Source organism: Tursiops truncatus, chromosome 8 (genome assembly GCF_011762595.2).
Source record: "Tursiops truncatus isolate mTurTru1 chromosome 8, mTurTru1.mat.Y, whole genome shotgun sequence".
Taxonomy (NCBI): Eukaryota; Metazoa; Chordata; class Mammalia; order Artiodactyla; family Delphinidae; genus Tursiops; species Tursiops truncatus.
In genome coordinates, this window is record NC_047041.1 from 103,952,240 (window position 1) to 103,971,450 (window position 19,211).

At 58.1% G+C, this 19,211-nt stretch overlaps 1 protein-coding gene across 1 annotated transcript in view; it reads left to right on the forward strand.

Annotated features, from left to right (window-relative positions):
* Positions 1–16,184, forward strand: part of IGHMBP2 (immunoglobulin mu DNA binding protein 2) — a 25,649-nt gene extending 9,465 nt beyond the window's left edge. The window contains exons 7-15 of the mRNA XM_033861339.2: positions 1,759–1,906; positions 6,239–6,413; positions 9,112–9,294; positions 9,582–9,700; positions 10,220–10,314; positions 11,261–11,384; positions 12,065–12,895; positions 14,363–14,535; positions 15,109–16,184. Coding sequence (XP_033717230.1) covers positions 1,759–1,906; positions 6,239–6,413; positions 9,112–9,294; positions 9,582–9,700; positions 10,220–10,314; positions 11,261–11,384; positions 12,065–12,895; positions 14,363–14,535; positions 15,109–15,306 — 2,046 coding nt within the window. The 3' untranslated portion in view covers positions 15,307–16,184. The remainder of the gene's footprint in view (positions 1–1,758; positions 1,907–6,238; positions 6,414–9,111; positions 9,295–9,581; positions 9,701–10,219; positions 10,315–11,260; positions 11,385–12,064; positions 12,896–14,362; positions 14,536–15,108) is intronic.
* Positions 16,185–19,211: the final 3,027 nt, after the last annotated feature.

Here is a 19,211-nt window from a genome sequence, read left to right on the forward strand (position 1 = left end):
TTTCTAGTCCATTAATATAAAACATGGTGTAATCCTTGTGAAAGAGAACTAGGTAGGTGATAGGTTAATCTGAGATGGAGTTTTCTCGTGCAGTTCAGAACTTTCGAGCTCTTTGGTTCTCTAGTTTACACGTCCGCCCCCAGTTCCCTTAATCGCGTGTCCTGCCCTGTATTTGCTCACCGCCAGCCCATCTCACTGCCTCACATTTCTCTCCTCGTGTCGGGGGCTGGTGCAGAGACTCAGCCTTCCCCACGGACCTGTGGAATAGTGGGAACCCCAGGGATGGAGACCAGGACACACGCATGTTACTGAAGGTTAAAGGCGCTGTAGGAATTTGCAGTGATGTGATTCGCGCTGTCACACATGTGGATGATTTCATTTTCCTTTTTTAATAAATTATTTAATTAATTTATTTTTGGCTGTGTTGGGTTTTTGTTGCTGTGCGCGGGCTTTCTCTAGTTGCGGCGAGCGGGGGCTGCTCTTCGTTGCGGTGCGTGGGCTTCTTATTGTGGTGGCTTCTCTTGTTGCAGAGCACTGGCTCTGGGCGTGCGGGCTTCAGTAGTTGTGGCTCGTGGGCTCAGTATTTGTGGCGCACGGGCTCAATAGTTGTGGCGCGCGGGCTCTAGAGTGTGGGCTCAGTAGTTGTGGCTCACGGGCTTAGTCGCTCCGCAGCATGTGGGATCTTCCCGGACCAGGACTCGAACCCGTGTCCCCTGCACTGGCAGGCGGATTCTTAACCACTGCGCCACCAGGGAAGCCCAATTTCATTTTCTTGTTCCTTTTTAAATCCATGCTTTTTGGGACCTCCCTGGTGGCGCAGTGGTTAAGAATCCGCCTGCCAATGCTGAGGACACGGGTTCGAGCCCTGGTCCGGGAAGATCCCACATGCCGCGGAGCAACTAAACCCGTGCGCCACAGCTACTGAGCCCGCTCTCTAGAGCCCGCGAGCCACAACTACTGAAGTCCACGAGCCACAACTCTTGAAGCCTGTGTGCCACAACTGCTGAAGCCTGCACACCTAGAGCCCGTGCTCCACGAGAGAAGCCACCGCAATGAGAAGCCTGCGCACCGCAACAAAAAGTAGTCCCCGCTCGCCGCAACTAGAGAAAGCCCGCATGCAGCAACGAAGACCCAATGCAGCCAAAAATAAATTAAAAAAAAAAAGTCCATGCTTTTCAGAGTTCTCTTCTCTGTAAGTTACACCTCCTTCCTGTCATTCCGGCTAAAACCCCTTCTCCAAAGCAGAAATCACAGATAAGGAAGGGGTTATGTGTCTTTTGCATATGGAAGTAAGTCAGGGTCTAGGTAGACATTTTGGGGGTTGAAGAAAATATTTTACTCTCTTGACAAATGTGGAATAGTGAGAGAAGCTTAGCTTCTCTCTGTATAAACTACGAAGTCCCCAATCCTGGCACGAGCAGGTGCTTTTTCTTCCCCAGGAGTATGTCTGATGACTGTGCAGGGTAGGGCTGGGCTCCCACCCCTGGGCTCGGCTGAGCTTACGGTTCTTGGAGGACCTACATTCTCCCTTTCTCCCTCTCCCTGTGGAGGTGACAGTGGCTCTAAGGCCAGTCAGGGTGTCACCTGTGTGGATCTGATGCTCCTTCAAGAAAGACTTTTGACTTTTTAGCGCCTTTGAAGGGACTTACATGAGTGGACCAACTGATGAGAAATAAAAGCATTTTGTGAATTAAAAGGAGCTAAAATAAGTGCAAAGTCGAGCCAGAATTATGATGTTTTCTTTGCTTTTCTTTACAGGCAAAAAGCAAAAAGACCCGGAATAAAAGAGAGAAAAGTAATTTTCGAAATGAAATCAAGGTGTTAAGGAAGGAGCTGAAGGAGAGGGAGGAAGCAGCCATGCTGGAGAGCCTGGTTGCGGCCAACGTGGTCCTCTCGACAAACACAGGTGAGGGGACGGGCCTCCAGCCCGTGTGGCCTCGAAGAGGGCTGGGGGTGTGCCCTCTTCCTTGGTTTTCTGGAAGAGTTTGGTAGAATTGTCTTTACAATTGGGTAGAACACACCAATTCCAGACCTTCTGGGCCTGCAGTTTTCTCTGTAGGGAGGCTTTTTCTTTTTTTTTTTGGCCACACTGCATGCTGGTGGGATTTTAGTTCCCCAACCAGGGCCTGAACCTGGACCATGGCAGTGGAAGTGCCGAGTCTTAACCACGGAACTGCCAGGGAAGGGGACTCCCTGTAGGGAGGTTTTTAACTGCAAATTCAACTTCTTTAATTGATATAGGATATTCAGGGTGTCTCTTCTTGAGTGAGCTTGTGTCTTTCAAGGAATTTGCCCATTTAATCTAAGTTGTTCAATTCCTAGGCATAAAGTTGTTCATAATAACTCCTTATTTAAAAAATGTCTATAGCATCAGTAACAATGTCACTTCTTTTGTTCCTGATGTTGGTAATTTGTATCGTCTCTTTTTTCCCTGATCTTTTGGCAGGAGGGTTATTAATTTATTGATCACCTCAGAGCACTGGCTTTTGGTGTCACCAGGTTTCTATGTTATTTTTCTGTTTTCTGTTTCATTGATCTCGGCATTGGTTCCTATTATTTCCCTCTTCCTGCTCACTTGGGTCTAGTTTGCTCTTCAATTTCTGTTTTCTTCAGCTGGAAGCGGGGGTCATTGATTTGTATTGATTTGAGACCCGTTGTGTTTTATACTATAGGCATTTAGTGTTGTAAGTGTTTCTCCATGTACTGTTTTCACGGCATCCCATAAATTCAGATGTATTGGTTTTCATTTTCATTCATTGTGAAATATTGTCTCATTTCCCTTTTAATTTCTGTTTTTGACCCATGATGGTTTAGAAATGTGTCATTTTCTTTCCAAATATTTGGAGGTTTTCCAGATAGCTTCCTATCATTGATTTCTAATTTAATTCCATGTGGACAGAGGACGTACTATGTACGGCTTGGATCATTTCATTGAGACTTATCTTATGGTCCAGAATGTGGTCTCTGTGAATGTTCCACGTACACTGGAAAAGAATGGGCTGTCTGGTTTTGTCACAGCGTTTTCTAATGGTTGATGACTGTCGTTCAAGTCTGTATCTTCCTGATGTTCTGTCTGTGTGTCCTGTCACCGAGCGAGGGGTGTTGAAATCATCTGTAACTACGCGTTCGTTTATTTCTCCTTGGAGTCTGTCAGCGTTTTCCCTGTGGCCTTTGTAGCTCTTTTACTTGGGGCGTAAACGTCATGTTTTCTTTATTAATTAACCAATTTATCATTATGAAATGACCTTCTGTATCCCTAGTGTGTTCTTTTTTTGAAGTCCACTTTGGTATAAAGATAGCCACTGCGGCTGGAGGCCACACTTAGCTGCTTTAGGCCTTGCTAACGTGGCCGCTTGGTTCTTAAAAGCCAGCAAGTGAGAGAGTCTTGTCGCAAGATGGGTTACAGTCTTCTGTAATGTTACCATGACGTGACACCCCATCATCTTTGCTCTATTCCTTTGGCCAGAAGCAAGGCACGGGTCTGGCCCACGCTTAAGGGGAGGGTATTCCACGAGTGTGAATACCGGGGGCCAGGGTCAAGGAGGGGGTTGCCTTAGGGTCTGTCTGACACAGCGTCTCATGGGGGCTACTCTAGGGAACGGAGTGCAGGTTCTGATTGACTTTGTAGTTATTGTTTCACCCAGTTGCCTTCTAAATCAGATAGGACAAAACCAGAATTACAAAAATGCTCTCATACTGTCTTTTGTACTTACCTATGGAGTTGCCTCTGTTGGTGCTCTTTGCTTCTTGGTGTGGATTTGAGTTACTGTCTAGGGCTCTTCAGGTCACCCTGAAGGACTCCCTTTAGTATTTCTTGAAGGGCAGGTCTCAGCTTTTCTCTACCTGGGATTATCTTTTTTCTCCTCTTGTTTTCGAGTGACTCTGTTTTTAGACGTAGCGTTCTTGGTTGGCAGCCTTTTCCTTTCAGGTGTTTGACTGTGTCACCCCCGCCTCTCGGCCTCTGTGGTTTCTGCTGAGAACGCAGGGTTAGTCTTACTGAGGATCCCTTGTATGTGACAGGTTGCTTCTCTCCTGCTGTTCCTTCTTTGTCTTTCGGCAGCTTGACTGTGGTAAGAGGCTCGGCGTGCTCCCTTCGGGTTAAGCACGTGGATGTGTTGAGTCCCCTGGATGTGTGCATTGTTTTCCATCAGATTTGGGAAGTTTTCAGCCATTATTTTTTCCAATATTCTTTTGGCCCCTTTCTTGCTCTCCTTTCCTTCTAGGGCTCCTATTATGCACACGTTCGTGTACTTGATGGTCTTCAAGGTGCTGGTCATGGGATTCATTCTTTATTCTTTCTGTTCCTCAGACTGAATAATTCAGTTGGCCTGTTTCCTGATTCTTCTGCCTGTTCAGATCTGCTGTTTAGCCCTTCCAGTGAATAACAGTTATTGTACTTTTCAACTGCAGACTTTTTTTTTTTTAAATAATTTCTGTGTCTTTATCGATAGTCTCTATTTGGCGGGACGTCATTCTCAGACTTCCCTCACCCTCACCTCCTGTGGGCGCAGAGCCCCAAGGTGAGCCATAGGTGAGTGCGTAGGGCCTCCTCTGGTCTTTCCCGAGTGTGCACACAGCCCTTACACGAGTGTGGCTTCTAGGTTCTCGGCCACGTGTCGGAGCTTTCAGAGCCCACAGACGTCTCACTCCCCAGGTTTTCCTTCAAAGCTTCTGGTCATCCTGCTTTGCGCCAGCTGTAATCCTCGGCCTCCGAGAGCACTCGTGTGCAACAGTGGCCTCTGGTTGTTTCCCACTGACACCCCCTGGGGAGGGGCTGTTTGCACAGGGCGAGCTCCAAGTCAGGTCAAATAAAGAGAGTCTTGCGAGTGGGACCTTCCAGGGAACGAGCAGCAAGTCTGACAGTGACAGTTCTCTGGGGGCGTGGCTTCGAAGGAGTTCTGTCCCCAGTGGGGCAGGCCGCTGCTCTTCACTGTGACTGCAGGCCATTGGTTTCAGGGCCAGCACAGAGCTGGGAGCAGTGCCTGTGCCCAGGAATGCCACAGAGCCCACTCTGCTTGCCCAGAGTTAGTCAGTTTTCGGAGCATACACTCCTGGATTGCTGTAAGCGTGTGATTGATTTCTGGAGTTCTGAAAGAGTCGGTTCTGCCAGTTCTGCCAGTGTTCTCGTTGCTCTGGTGGTGGAGGGAGTTTTCAGAGGCCCTTATCCAGCCGGTTCTGCTCACATTCTTCTCTGACTGACTTCAGTGCAGCACCCGCTGGAAATCACAGCTGCCCCTCCGTGCAAGGTCAGCATGTGGCCTTTTAGGTCCCTCCTGGTTAGACTGGGGAACTGGAATGAGATTCCTAGAGGCGCTTCCCTCTGCAGCGTGAAATCACAGCCGTAACCCAGGCACAGCTCTTAGCCGCCCAGAGCCCCGTCCAGATCCTGCCCTCTCTGCAGACAGACTCCCTAACCGTCTCTGAAAAGTTGGGCTCAGGAAAGTTATCGAGATGTAGGTCTTAATCATAAGATAATATACGTCGTGGCGTCATTAGTCTAGGGGAAAAGGGCAAGAACTCACATTTGTAGCGTCTGTTGAAGCCTCTCATCTTGTGGCACTTGATACGTATCATTTAGCACGTGCTACGTTTTTATATATGCATCTGGGTAACCAGTACGTGTTATTTGACGCATCCGTGCTCTGTTAGCATGTGGTGTGTGTAACAGTCTGTTTGTAGGGGTCGGGTGGCTTGCCCAAGGCCTCACCGCTGTTTGTGAGCGTGGGCGCTGGCCCCGGGTCTCGCCCACACTGGACCTCATTCCACTGTACGGCTCTTGTGTTCCACGGAGGAGGCACTGGTGCAGTGGTTCTGTGTTGCTGGTACGTAGGGGTTTTCCTCTGGGTGAACGCCCAGCAGTTCATTTTCTGTGTGTTCAAGAGAACACCTAAGAAGAGAATTAACTAAATTCTAAATTCAGAAAATGATACAGAAATTACATTTAGAATTAAGACAGCCTTCCAAGGATTTGGGGTCCCAGCCCCAAAGTGGTGATTGATTTTGGTGAATGAAACGTTGGAGTGGCCGTGACCAGGGGCGCACTGCTTCACACTTACACGTGGAGTGGCTGGAACCGTGAGCTCCGGAACGTCCTGCCCAGGTTTTATTCCAAGGTGCAATCATATTACACAAGCCTTAATACAAGACTAGATGATGAAACAGTGGCTTGTTGGTGGCTCTTTTGGGGTGACTGCAGCCGGTGCATCCTGTAAAGGCTTACGGTTCTGATTTCGACCAGGTGCCTCTTCGGACGGCCCCTTGAAGCTGCTGCCAGAAGGCCACTTCGACATGGTGGTCATTGACGAGTGTGCCCAGGCCCTGGAGGCCAGCTGCTGGATCCCCCTGCTGAAGGCCAGGAAATGCGTCCTGGCCGGAGACCACAGGCAGCTGCCCCCCACCATCTTCTCTCACAAGTAAGGCCCCTCCGCCCCCAGCTGCCACCCCTGTGTCTATCCCTCGAAGCCCAGCCCAGAAGCCCCGGGCTTAGCCGGAGGTCCTGGAGGTGCTGGGAAGCCTGGCCGATGTGCTGACTTAAGGATGTGTGGTGGGCAGGTGGCTCCCTGGGCATCTGAGCCCCCACTTTGGCGGAGGGAAAAGCCTGGGGTCCCCCTGATCGGAGGCGCGGTTTCAGTTACACCGCACAGAGGAAGTAGGGACTCAAGATGTATGACTCACAGATCCCAGAAGAGGGGATGTGGCCAGCAGGGGAGGGGCAGCCGTCCAGCCCAGGTCACTAGAGAGCAGCTAGCAGACCTGTCATTTATAAGCTGGTTGGGGCCGAGGCCGCTGGCTTCTCCCGGGCTTCACTCTCAGGGGTGGCTGTAAAAGGTGCCCCAGGCGAAGCAGAGCGGGAGCGGGAGCCCTGAGCTCGGGTCCTTCCCTGGGCGTGCGGGCTCTGGCGTGAGCTGGGTGGTCACACCGTGAGGCCGCCCGGGCAGCAGCTCCGAGAGCAGTGGTGTTTCTCATCCCGCCGGGGGTGCCGTCCTCCGTGGGCTCCTGTACTTGCTCGTTCAGACGGCAGCTCGGTCAGACGTGTGCTCCCTGAGGTCGGGGGTCGAGTGGTGTCCATGCTTGTGGCCCCAGAACCGGGCGCGTGCTCAGTCCCTGCCTGTCGAGTTGACGTCCTCTAACGGGGCGGCAGGTGGGGGTGCGCGCTCGCGCGGGGGTCCCGGGGGAGTGTGACTGGCTCTGGCTCGTTGGCCCTCATCTGCAGGCACGTCCTTCCGCTGAGGACATGAGGGGTGGCTCAGGGGACTGCGCTCCTGCCGCTGTAGGGCCGCAGCAGTCAGTCCCTGGTGGTGTGACTGCTTCCCGGGTGCGGCCTGCTGCCGCCACTGGGCCTCTTCACCCCGTCCGCAGACCCCCAGGGCTCCAGCCACGTGGGCCCCTCCGTCCCTCCTCCCCGGGTGTCGGGCCCCGACCGCCCTTCATTCACTTCTCTGTCATCCCCGTTGACGGCTCGCTCGCCTGGCTTTGTCAGCACTCGGCACTCCTGGTGGTGGTGTGTGTCAGTCCATCGTTTACTTCCCAGCGGCAGTGTGAGGCCTGTGAGGCCTGGGGACAAGGCCTGGCACTTGGCGTCCCTGAGCAAACTGGCCTCTTCCGGGCCAGCTCCCACGCCCAGGTCCAGAGGTGGCTCCCAGAGGCTGAGGCCCCCGCGAGATCAGATGAGCAGACGTCTCCCTGCTGCTGCTGTTGGAGACGAGGGTCTTCTCCAGTCCGTGCGAGGGAGGCCGTCGGTGGAGCTCGCAGGAGGGGAGTGGCGACCCTGGAGCTGAGGGGTGTGCAGGTCAGGGTCCCCCAGGAAGGGGCGTCCGGCCAGGGGCTTCAGAGTGAGGGCGCAGAGCGTGGGGTAAATAGAGTGGGAGACGGGGGAATGTGGTTTGGAAGATCGTCCTGGTGGAAGCGGGCGTGCGCGTGGGGAGGGGCTCGGATGCCCTCCAGAAGCGGGGCCTCGGGGGCGTCGATTCAGCAGCTGGTTCCGGAGGAGGCCCGGGGGGTCCTGGGAAGCGGGTCTCTGGGTGGATGGTGTGGGCTCGGGGAGGGGGCACCGTATGGTGTCTGTGGAGAAAGCAGGGTGATTTGGGGGGAAGTCTGTCTGTGGGGTCGTGCTGGGTGTCTCTGGTTTGTGGCTGGGGCTGGTAGTCACCTCACCCCTCCTGTCCTTGGCGCTGCTTTTGGTTGGTACCTTTATTAAACAGCGTTAACTGCAGAGGCCTGGTCAGTTATGGAGGGAGGACGGATGCCTGGGTAACACTGGGCACTTTCCCTCCGTGGTGAGAGGAGGCTCTGGAGCCTGGCCGCCTGACCTGGTCCTGGCTCTGCGGCCCACTGGCTGGGCGGCCTCGGGCTGGCCTCACTCTCCTCGTGTGGAACAAGGGAAGCGTACCAGTAACCAGCTCAGGTTGTGTGAGGATGAGGCGAGTTAATCAGTGTCAAGTGCCCAGAGCAGTGCCTGGTGCGTGGGAAGCACCCAGCAACTCCTGTTGTTAGTAGTGGACTCCTGACGGCCGGAGTGTGTTGGAATTTTCAAAAACTTGTCTGTGTTAGTTCCCTTCAGCTGCTGTAACAAATTACCACGAACTCAAGCAACGGGGCTTTGTTACCTTACAGTTCTGGAGGTCCAGAATCAGCCTCTGCGGCTTGAGATCAAGGTGTGGGCGGGGCTGGCTCCTTCTGGAGGCCCCGGGGGGAGAGTCCGGGCCTTTGCCTCTCCCGGCTTCTGGAGCCACCTGCCTGCCTCACCTGTGACCCCTCTTCCGTCCTCAAAGCCGGCTCTGCAGCATCTTCAGGGCTCTCTTGTCACATCGCCTTCTCTGATGCTGGCCCTTCTGCCTCCCTCTTAGGAGGCCCTTGTGATGACGTGGGCCCTCCCGGATGACCCGGGATCATCTCCCATCTCTGCTCCTCCCCTTTGTCACTGAGGTCACATGCTTGCAGGTCCCAGGATTAGGACGTGGGCACCTCTGAGGGGCCGCACCCTTAGTTCTAGGTCAGAAGTGGGCGGCGTGGGTTGCGTGCTGAGGTTTGAGGACTGCTTTCCTCCCTGGCCCCTGGTTTAGGCTGGACTCGGGACTCAGACCCTCCTTCCTTGTCCTCTCCTTGGGGCAGGGCCGCACTGGCGGGGCTGTCGCTGAGCCTGATGGAGCGCCTGGCGGAAGGGCATGGCGCCAGGTCGGTGCGGATGCTGAGCGTGCAGTACCGCATGCACCAGGCCATCGCGCGCTGGGCCTCGGAGGCCCTGTACCACGGCCAGCTCACGACCCACCCTTCCGTGGCCGGGCGCCTCCTGCGGTGAGTGACTCGGCTACACCCCCGTCCCTTGTGTCACCGGAGCCACGTTCCACAAAGATCTGAGCGTGAAAGGCGCTTCTGAGACTGGATTTCTGCATCTTGTCCTGGAGAGCTGGGTCGGGCTCCTGCAGTCTGAGGTCCCTTGCTCTCTGCACTCTCTGCACCGCCCGTTGTCCTGTCGGGGGAGAGGGGCAGCTGGGGGAGAAGGGCAGCGGGGCTTCTGTTCCTGGGACCCCAGTGCCGCTCTGTCGCCGGGGCCTCGTGTGTTCAGTCTCACCTGTGTGCAGGGATCTCCCGGGAGTGGCTGCCACAGAGGAGACGGGTGTCCCCCTGCTGCTGCTGGACACGGCCGGCTGCGGGCTGTTTGAGCTGGAGGACGAGGATGAGCAGTCTAAAGGGAACCCTGGTGAGCCTGCCTGCAGAGGCCCAAAACGACCCTGGGCTGCTCTTTAAAGATCGAAGCCCCTCTCAGCTGCCCGCGTCAGGAGCGGAGCGAGCAAGGGGAGCAGGCGACGGCGCGGCGCTCCTTGAGGCGGCGGTCCTGAGCCAGACGCCCTGGGAGGTCGAGTTCTCGACGGGTGGGCGGCCCCAAGTCAAGGGAGCGGGTGGGCCCAGGCCGCGTCCTGTGTGCTCGTTCAGAACCGAGTGGCCTGGTGCGGCCTGGCTTGGCCTTGGGACGCAACCCTGGCTCACTCACAGGGCTGCCAGTCAATGGGTCGCACGGCCGTTCTTCCACTAAGAGGAGACTCCCGTCAGCTGTGGGTCCTGTGCGCTGTTTGCTGGGCCTGGTGGCCCCTCTGCCCCAGGTTGTTGGCTTGCAGGAGTCAGGCCCAGTGTGAGAGCAGCCTGTCGTCACAGATGGAAAAGTGCTTAAAAAACAGGCGCCGCCCCGCCTCCTGCTGAAGAGTCGTCCATTTCCCTCCAGGTGAAGTGCGCCTCGTCAGCCTGCACGTCCAGGCGCTGGTGGACGCCGGTGTCCAGGCCGGCGACATCGCCATCATCACGCCGTACAACCTGCAGGTGTGGGGCTTCGCTGTCTCTTGTGTGTCGGGGCGACTTGCCACCCCAGAGGGGCCAGAGGACGAAAGCTCCAGGGTGGAACTGACCACATCCTGACTGGATCCAGGGCTCAAATGACCTCAGCAACGGCCTCCGTCCACCTGTCCGTGTTTTCCGCCTGCCATGCCATCCCCTGCCCCATCCTGGGCTCTCGCCTGGTTTGCTGTGTCGGCTGTGTTTTCAGGCCTGCCCTCGGGGGCCAGGCAGCCTCAGCACGACGTCGTCCTTCCAGGGTGGTCCCGGGGGCGCCGCCTGTCTCTTTATGGCATTTCCCACGGGAGTCTCAGCTTTGAGTCTTATCGGTCCGGCTCAGGTTGTCCCGTCCCTGAGCCGCTGGGATGAGGGGTCCTCGCCCCTCCTGGGGTCAGCCTTCTGGCTCGTGGGGCACCACGGGGCTGGCGCTGCTCCGGAGGCTGCCTGAAGGAAGGTCGGGGGCGCGGCTGTCGCCTGGAGAAGGCGATGGGTCGGGACCAGCAGACACAACAGGCGTCTGCTGCCTTCTCTTGGGCTTTTCTGCCGTTTCCCCTCTCCGTGCCTCTGTGCTCGTGAAGCAAAGCCTGCCTGCTTTGGTAGGAAAGACGTACCTGCTTCAAAGCATTCTGAGGCTGATCAGTTGCCGTCCCGGTTTGGAGGCGTCGCACGTGGGGATGTCTGAGCCAAGCGAGATGGTGACACGCACGTCAGCGCTGGGGTGTGGGTCACAGCTGCCACGTTTGTGTGCTGTGTTGGTCTGTCGTGCGCACGCCCGTGGGAAGAGCGGTCCTCGGAAGCCTTCTCCCCGAGGCTCCTGCGGGGCCTCCCTGGGGCCTGGCAGCTCTGCAGGGCCAGGCCTCCGCCGGGCTGAACGGCAGCGCGTCCAGGCCGCCCCGACCTGGGCTGTGATATGTGGCCTCGCTTGGTGTTTCAGGTGGACCTGCTCAGACAGAGCCTCACGCACAGGCACCCGGAGCTCGAGATTAAGTCTGTCGACGGCTTCCAGGGCCGAGAGAAGGAGGCTGTGATCCTGTCCTTCGTCAGATCCAACAGGAAAGGTGTGGAGCCGGGACATCCCTGGTGGTCCAGTGGTTAGGCCTCGGCGCTTTCCCTGCCCAGGGCCCAGGGTCGATCCCTGCTCGGGGAAATAGGGTCCCGCAAGCCAAGTGGGGTGGCTGGGGAGACCGGGACGCTGCTGCAGAGGGGGCCCAAGAGCCCAGAGCTTGTCTCCTGGCCTCCAGGCCAGTTTAGCCTCAGGGCATGGCTTCTGCGGCCAGGGCGTGTGGATGTACCATCTGGTAAGAAAGCTGTACCCAGAAACAGTTGTTAGTTAACGGGCTCTGTGAGTCGTTTCCAGTACGAGGTTGGCAACAGATAAGAGGAGGGGATAAGCTGAGGTGGGGGAAGAACACACTGGAACGTCCCTGGCGCTTTCCCTCGTGTGTCGGCCGCAGCTGCAGCCCTGGGCTGTGTCCTGGGTCTGGGCTTAGGGAGAGGACTTTGTACCGGCTTGGGAATGAGCGGCAGTCTGGAAGCTGCCAGAGCTCCAGGTGGGGCCGTGGGACGGTCCTAGACGGTGGCTGGGGGCTGAGGGGTGGGCGCTGAGTGACGGGGCCCCTGGCTGTGGGGGTGGACGGAGCCGCGTGGTCCTTCTCGGGTGACGGTCGCTGATGGGGGGAGACCTGCCTTCCTAGCCCTTAGTCCCTGCTCCCTGCGCCCCCTCCCGGCTCGTGTGCAGGTGAGGTTGGCTTCCTCGCCGAGAACCGGCGCGTCAATGTGGCCGTCACCCGCGCCCGGCGGCACGTGGCCGTGGTCTGCGATTCCCATACCGTCAGCAGCCACGCCTTCCTGAAGACGCTGGTGGACTACTTCACCGAGCACGGGGAGGTGCGCACAGCCTTTGAGTATCTCGACGACATCGTCCCTGAAAACTACTCCCGTGAGGGTGCCCAGGGCCCTGGCCAGGCCGACGTGAAGACCCGCGGCTCTGCCGCGACGGCCAGGAGGGCTCCCGGGAGCAGGCAGCCCACGGGGGCCGCGCTGGGTCGGAAGAAGCCGGGCACGGCGCCTTTGTCCTCCGAGGCCCAGCCTCAGCTCAGCCTCAACGGAGGCGGCCGGGAGGGGGCCAGGAGCAGAGATGGCGCAGAGCAATTCAGGGCTGTGATAACGGAGTTCGTGGCGAGTGAGAAGACACAGCTAGAGTTCCCTGCCTCCCTGGATTCGCAAGACAGGATGTGGGTCCATCAGATCGCGGAAGAGTACGGGCTGAGGCATGAAAGTGCCGGGGAGGGAAAGGAACGGTTCATCACCGTGAGCAAGAGGGTCCCAGCGGCCCCTGCGGCTCCAGCAACCCCGGCAGGGCCTGGCAGCAAAGCCCCTCTGTGTCCAGAGCCCCCCAGCCCTGCGCAGGCAGAGCCCGCCATCGGGGAGCAGAGCAGCCGGGGCCAGCCGGACCTGAAGGCGCTGCACCTGGACAGACTGCAGAGGGCGGGGAGCCAGCCGGAGCAGCGGGCCACGGGCTCCGGGCCGCGGAAGTTACCAGAAAAGAAAAAGAAGAAAGAAGCAGAAGGTAAGCTGGTCGGCTCGCGAGAACACAGGCGTGGCGTCCCCTTTACTGGGGAGTTTGCCCCACCACAGACCCACCTGCCACCCTCGAAAGAATCAGGACCCCTTCCCGGTGGTGCCCCTGCCCTAATCCTGCATTTTGTGCCCGGTTTCAGTCGGTGTGGTCTGAGTTCCCTGAGTTCCGTGCTAGTCACAGTGTCCTCTGTGTGCCCGGGGCCTCGCCTAGGGCCCGGCAGGTAGGGAGCCCTCAGAGCTTCTACTGCAGGTGAAGGGCCCGGAGGAGCAGCTGGGGTGGGCCCGGGGCCCCTGGGAACGGAGGGGCAGCCGCAGCGCCCTGCTCCGGCAACGGCGCTCCTTCCACGGGCTCGCGGGGTCCCAGGCAGGGCCGCGCACTCCGCTGTCGCATCCCAGGCTGTGCTGGCCCTCTGCTGGGGCGCCCGGGGCCTGTTTACTCTGCACCCCCGTTCCGTACTGAGATTGAAGGTCCAGGGTCTGGATTTTCTGTAGACGCCTAGGTGAGCTCTGTCACAGCCGCTTCCCTCTTGGCAAGACCGCGAAGGCGGTCCCGTTCCCCGTATCCCTTGATGCCTGTGCGCAAAGCTGCGTAATTCTCAGCTTTCAAAGCAGCCTCCCTGCACCTGAGGGTCCGTCTGGACTCACTCCATGGCATTTAGCGAGCGACCTCCGTGTGCCAAGCCTTGCGCTAGTGAGCAAGACGGACGCCACCTCCGCCCTGTGGGAGCTGACACTCTGACGGGGGAAGGAGATGCTTCCCTCCTGTTTAAACCCCACTGAGAACATGTAACTGCCATGGAGGATGGGGGCCAGGAAGGCATGACTGGAGGAACTGGGCTTCCTTCCAGAGGAAGGCGTGGGCATGGCCACTTGAGGACCGAGCGCCCTGGGGAGACATCACCCCATTTCACAGCTGCTGGCACTGCTTGGGGTTTGAAACGCTTCTTCAAGCAGCCAGAATTATGGTGTAATTACAGAATTACGACCATATTATAATTGTATCTCTCTTCCTCTTCTGAGCATTTTCCTACAACTGTAAAAGATTTTCACACACCTGGTTACGAACATTAAGGTTTCATTAGCCCTGGCCGGTGAACGTGCAGGAGTTCATCTGACCATTACCCTGGAGGCGTGGTAGTTCGGGGTTTTTATACTTAACGAGGTAAGGAGCATTCTCACATTTAAGTGCTTCTCTGGATTTAAGAGGATGAACTTTGTGCAGGCCTGCTCCCTGCACGGCCAGCCCTTTCCGGAGACTCATGCCTTCACTGCCTGGTGTGAGTAGTCGTCGGTTCAGTGAGGGACCCAGCTCGATGGTGCATCTGCTCACGCGCTGTGGCCCCGAAAGCAGGAGGCCGGGCGCAGCTGCCCGATAGGGCAGACGTGGGCCCAGTGGGAGAGTTCCGGTCCGACTTCTTTCTCCTTGCCTGTTCGGGTGACGCCTTTCTCCCCTCAGGACCCATGGCCATAGATCTGCCCGCCGGGGAGGACTTTGACGCCCTGGTCTCGGCCGCCATCAAGGCTGACAACACTTGCGGCCTCGCCGAGTGCACAGCCAGCGTCATAACCCTGGGCCAGCTCTGTCTGCACTGCGGCCGCCGTTACTGCCTCAGCCACCACCTGCCCGAGGTACGCGGACCCCCGGGCTCGGGCAGTGGGGAGGGCGGCAGGGCTTTGTCTCCAGGACACAGATCCTGGGTGTATGCGCCCCATATAGACTGGGCCTGTGCGCGTGTGTGTCACCCACATACAGACTGTGGGCCTGTGCGTGTGTGTGTGTCACCCACATACAGACTGTGGGCCTGTGCGTGTGTGTGTCACCCACATATAAACTTTGGACCTGTGCACATGGGTGTGTCACCCACATACAAACTGTGGGCCTGTGCGTGTGTCACCGCCAAGCAGATTGACATCACCCTGCCAGGGAGGTGTGGGAGCCGGCCCTGCACTGGCATCTGCTCGGAGGAGGGTCTGGGCAGGGCTGCAGGAAGGGTTTTGGGCTCTAGCTGCCAGCCCTGTGAGGGTGTGGACCCTGCCTGCCCCCCACCCCTGGGAGCCTGTAGGTGAGGGTCCATGTGCGGGAAGGGTAGGGAGTCCCTCCGAGGTTGGTGCTGGGGCTTCCTGACCCCCAGGCTCTGCGATGGCAGAACTGGGGGCCTCTTCCTCCACCCCCAGCACAGCACTGCCTCTTGTGTCCCCCAGATCCACGGCTGTGGGGAGAGGGCTCGCGCCCATGCGCGGCAGAGGATTAGCCGGGAAGGGGTCCTCTACGCCGGCAGCGGGACCAAGGACAGGTCCCTGGACCCTGCCAAGAGGGCCCAGCTGCAGAGGAGGCTGGACAAGAAGCTGGACCAGCTGACCGGCCAGCGGAGGGGCAAGAGGAAGGAGAAGGGGAAGTGAGGCTGGGAACACCACCGCCTGCACCGCCTCTGTGTCTGAAGCTGTGGCTGCCGGTGAGCGGCGCTGCCCCCGGCGTCTTTCTGTCCCTGGCGGCAGCTCCTGGCGACGGTGCTACAGGCAGACCCACGCTGTCTCCCCGGTGACGGGGGCGGTGAGCTGCTCTGATGTGGTGGGTCGCGGTGGAGAGGCCATGGGGCACAGCTAGGGCCAGTGGCTGCTTCTCAGGGCTGTTGTAGGGAAGGCCCTGGACTGCTGCGTCCCCTTCCTCACTCCCGGCCCAGGCCATTTTCCGAGATCCCGCCCTCGGAATCACGGGCTGCTGCTTCCGGCGTTGGGAAGGTTCCGTTCCCTCGGACCCCTGCCTGGGCCTCAAACTCCATAAAAGTGATGTCCCCGCCGTCAGGGCTGGCCAGCGTCCAGCCCGTCAGGGGAGAGGGCGCCCAGGTGGCGTCTCGGAGCTGGCATGTGTCCTGCGTGCCCCCGTGCACGGCTCGCCCCTCGTTGGGGCTGTGACTTCACCGAGGCCGTCGTCTGTCTGTGCCCTCGTGGTTGCAGTGGCCCCAGCCTGACCTGACAGCCCTAACCATTCTGCTGCTGTGCAGGCCCTAGCTCAGGCCCGGGTGTGGTTTACAAAGGCTCCCGGGCCGGCGCCTGCCCGTCCTCGGCGCTGTTCCTGGTGACGGTCTCGGGAAAGAGCCACCCCAGAGCGCCGGCGCTGCTGACCCCTGCAGACCCAGAGCCCCCGGAGGTGTCCTCCCGGGTCCTTCATTGAAGAGAACCCCAGGTGGATGTATTCTTTTATCCTCAGAGTTTTTTGTGTTTCAAAGGGATATAAGTGATTTAAAAACCAAATAAAAATATGTGCACGTTGTCCACAGTATGTGTGTTATGTGTCTCCGATGTTCGTTCTTCCCCTCTTTGCTCAAAGCATCACTTTCCGAAGTGGTTGAGAACCGGTGAGCACAGGACACTCGGGGCCTTAGCGGGGAGGTGGGCGCCGGCCACGCGGGGCAGCTCTTGTCCTGGGGACAAACGACAAGGGGGAGAAAACGTACCTGTTCTGCTTGATTTTCTACCAACTGGAATGAAAGTTTCAGGTTGGCAGGTGTAGCACTGTGAACTGGAGAGGAAAACACAGGGTCCGGCTCGAAGGAAGGACAGCACTGAGGACGGCGCTTTGCCTAGAGCTGCCGCTGGAGAAGAGGCCAGGCCTGCACGGGGCCTCCGGGCATCGGTCTGGCTCCTTCTCTGTCACCAACTGCACCCTCCCGGCCCCATCGTCATTCCCATCCCCGGGGCCCTCAGAGCCACTGGTGTTCAGGTGTCTGGGTTTTTGGCCTCAGTCTCCCTCAGGAGCACCCCCCAGATGCCATTTATCCAGCATCTTGATGGAGCCTGTCCTTCCCGCCAGGCCCACACGCTTCACCACCCTGCGTTTGCCAGTGCTGGGCCCCACCCCCGCCTGGCGGCCCTCCCTGTGCCCCCTCTCGTGGGGACGCCCCACCCCTGCCCAGGCCCGACACCCACTCTGCACCACGACCCCTCCTCCTGCCCCTTCCGTGGGCGCCTTCCTCACTGGCTCCCGTGAAGTGGCTGCAGGACTGAATTTTTCAGGAAGAGGAAGGAGTGGGGACCTGGGTGCATTGTGTTTTTAAGTGCCACACACGTTCTGGTGATGATTCATGTCAGCACAGAGGGCACTGCCTCGTGTAGAGGCGCAGCTCCCGCTGCCCTTGAGGGCCCAGGCTGGTGGGAAACGTGGGCGTGGCTACAAGGTCACGAGGTGTCTGCGTTTGAAGCATCGTTACATGGTTGCTGAGCGGTACGGTGGCAGCTTTTCTGCCTCCTGAGGGTGCTAATCTCCCTGCCTCTGTGGTAACAAGCCCCGATCCCCTTGCCACAGGGAGGCTCTGGGTCCTCAGCTGGATCAGAGAACATACGCTAACAGCCACAGGAGGGCCAGGTTCAGGGATGGGCCAGAATCCAAACAGGGCCCATCAGGGATCTACCCTGGGGTCCGCAGACAGATGCTAAAAGAAAGGTGTTGGCTCTTCTTCCACTGGGGATGACCCACAGCCACCCCTCTTGCCATCTAGAGGAAGCCTGTCTGTAGGAGAGAAGGAGGCCAGCACAGAAGCAGCGCCAAAACGGGGTGTGGGGGAACAACCTGATCACATCGAGCACCTGGGTCCAGCCGCACCTGATCCCCAGCCCATTCTCAGTGTCCCGGACTAATAAATCCCCTTTTCTAGCCTTGGGTCTCCGTCTGCCTTGGGTTTCCGTCGCTAGCAGCTAAAAGGATCTTCGCTGACCCAGTTGTGCCCACGTCTGTGTATCTTATTGGGTCTATCCAGTCCTGGCACAGAGGCGGTGCCGAGTCAGGGCACCGGAAAGGGCAGGGCCTGTACCTTCGTCCCGTGGGCCATCCCGCCAGGAATGAGCTTGGCCATTCCTTGAGCATTCCTTGGCCTGCTCAGGCCATCCCGAACAGGAAGAGCTCGAAGTAGAGGAAGGAAGTTGGCGCGGGGGTGGCGAGAGACCTCCCGAGTTGGGGGGCCCTGCGAGTGGATGCCAGCTCTACTGAATGTGGCTTCTTCTGTCACAGGGACGGGAATGGGCCGCCTCTCTGGCTATGCTGAGAAGTCCGCAGCATGGCAGTGGGCAACGGGCAGTGGGCGGTGTGTGTTGGCAAGGCCTGGGCCGGGCTACTGGGCTCTTGGCAGTGCCCCGTGTGGTTTGCTGTGGTTGCCTCATACCCCTGCCCCACATGGCGCCTTCACCCCTCCACCACTGCCCTCCACTCAAGCCGGCTTTGACCCACGGTTAAAATGTCATGAGTTGATGGTTACAACACAAAAGTTTTCCGTTTCTCATCCCAGAGAGACTTCGTTAGGAAAATATTTGTAGCTGGTTGCTCAAAAAAATGTCCTAGAGTTCAGCCTGGGCAGGGTAGCCCCAAAAAAGGAGAAAACATCCCAGGCCAAAGAAGCGTGAGCTGCCGGCACCTGCAGGCTGCAGCCCTTCCTGAAGGAGCAGCTGGCGTTGGGGTCCCTTCCGGGTGGGCGTGCTTCTTCGCCTCTGTGGAGGCACCAACGAGGCGGCCTGCCGTTTTCTTCTTTTGGGGTAGGGGCGATACGGCCCAGGACGGAGCCCCGGCTTCAGAGCATGTCAGCCCTGGGGTGCATGCCCAAATCTGCCTTGTACGGGCTGCATGGCCCTGGGCCTCAGTTTCCTCGTCTGTAAAATGGGGAGGTAACAGGACCCATCTCACAGGGTTGCTGTGAAGATGAAAAGCTTTAAAGTCACAAGGCCCTTGAAAGAGTGCTTCAGTGCTCCGGAAGTGTCCGCTGTCCTTGTCATCTTGTTGCAGAGCTGCCGTGAAGGTGACACAAGACAGCACATGTGGCTCCTCGTCTGGGTTCAGCAAATGGTGTTTCCCGCCCTCAGCCACGGCCAGGGTGCCCGGAGCCCCAGGAGCTGGTCTGCTGCCAGCCGCTGTTGCTGTTTCGGCGAGGCCTGCACCCGGGCTGGCACCCTGGGCTTCCTTCCGTGCAGCAGGGCGCACCTCACCCCCTGTCGGTGGGCCAGCCCTGCCCTGCCCTGTGTTTACCTGGGTTTGTTTGGAGCGTTACCAGGCGATCAGAGTGGGCTGATGGGTACCAGGCTGCTTTGGGGATGGTTTAGGCCTGAGTTACAACCTGGTATTAAAAAGGAACTGTGTGCTGTGCCAGGAGCATTTCAAAAGCTGCAGCCTTATTTGGTCTGGAAACTTCTTTGCTCGGAGGAAAAGTGGAGCGAGTGAGCCGACCTGGGCTCGCTCTAGGCGGGCAGATTCTTAGTTATGCCAGCTTGGGTTGTCCAGTTTGTGAATTATTTTGATCTCTGACTTCTCTCTTTGTTTTGGG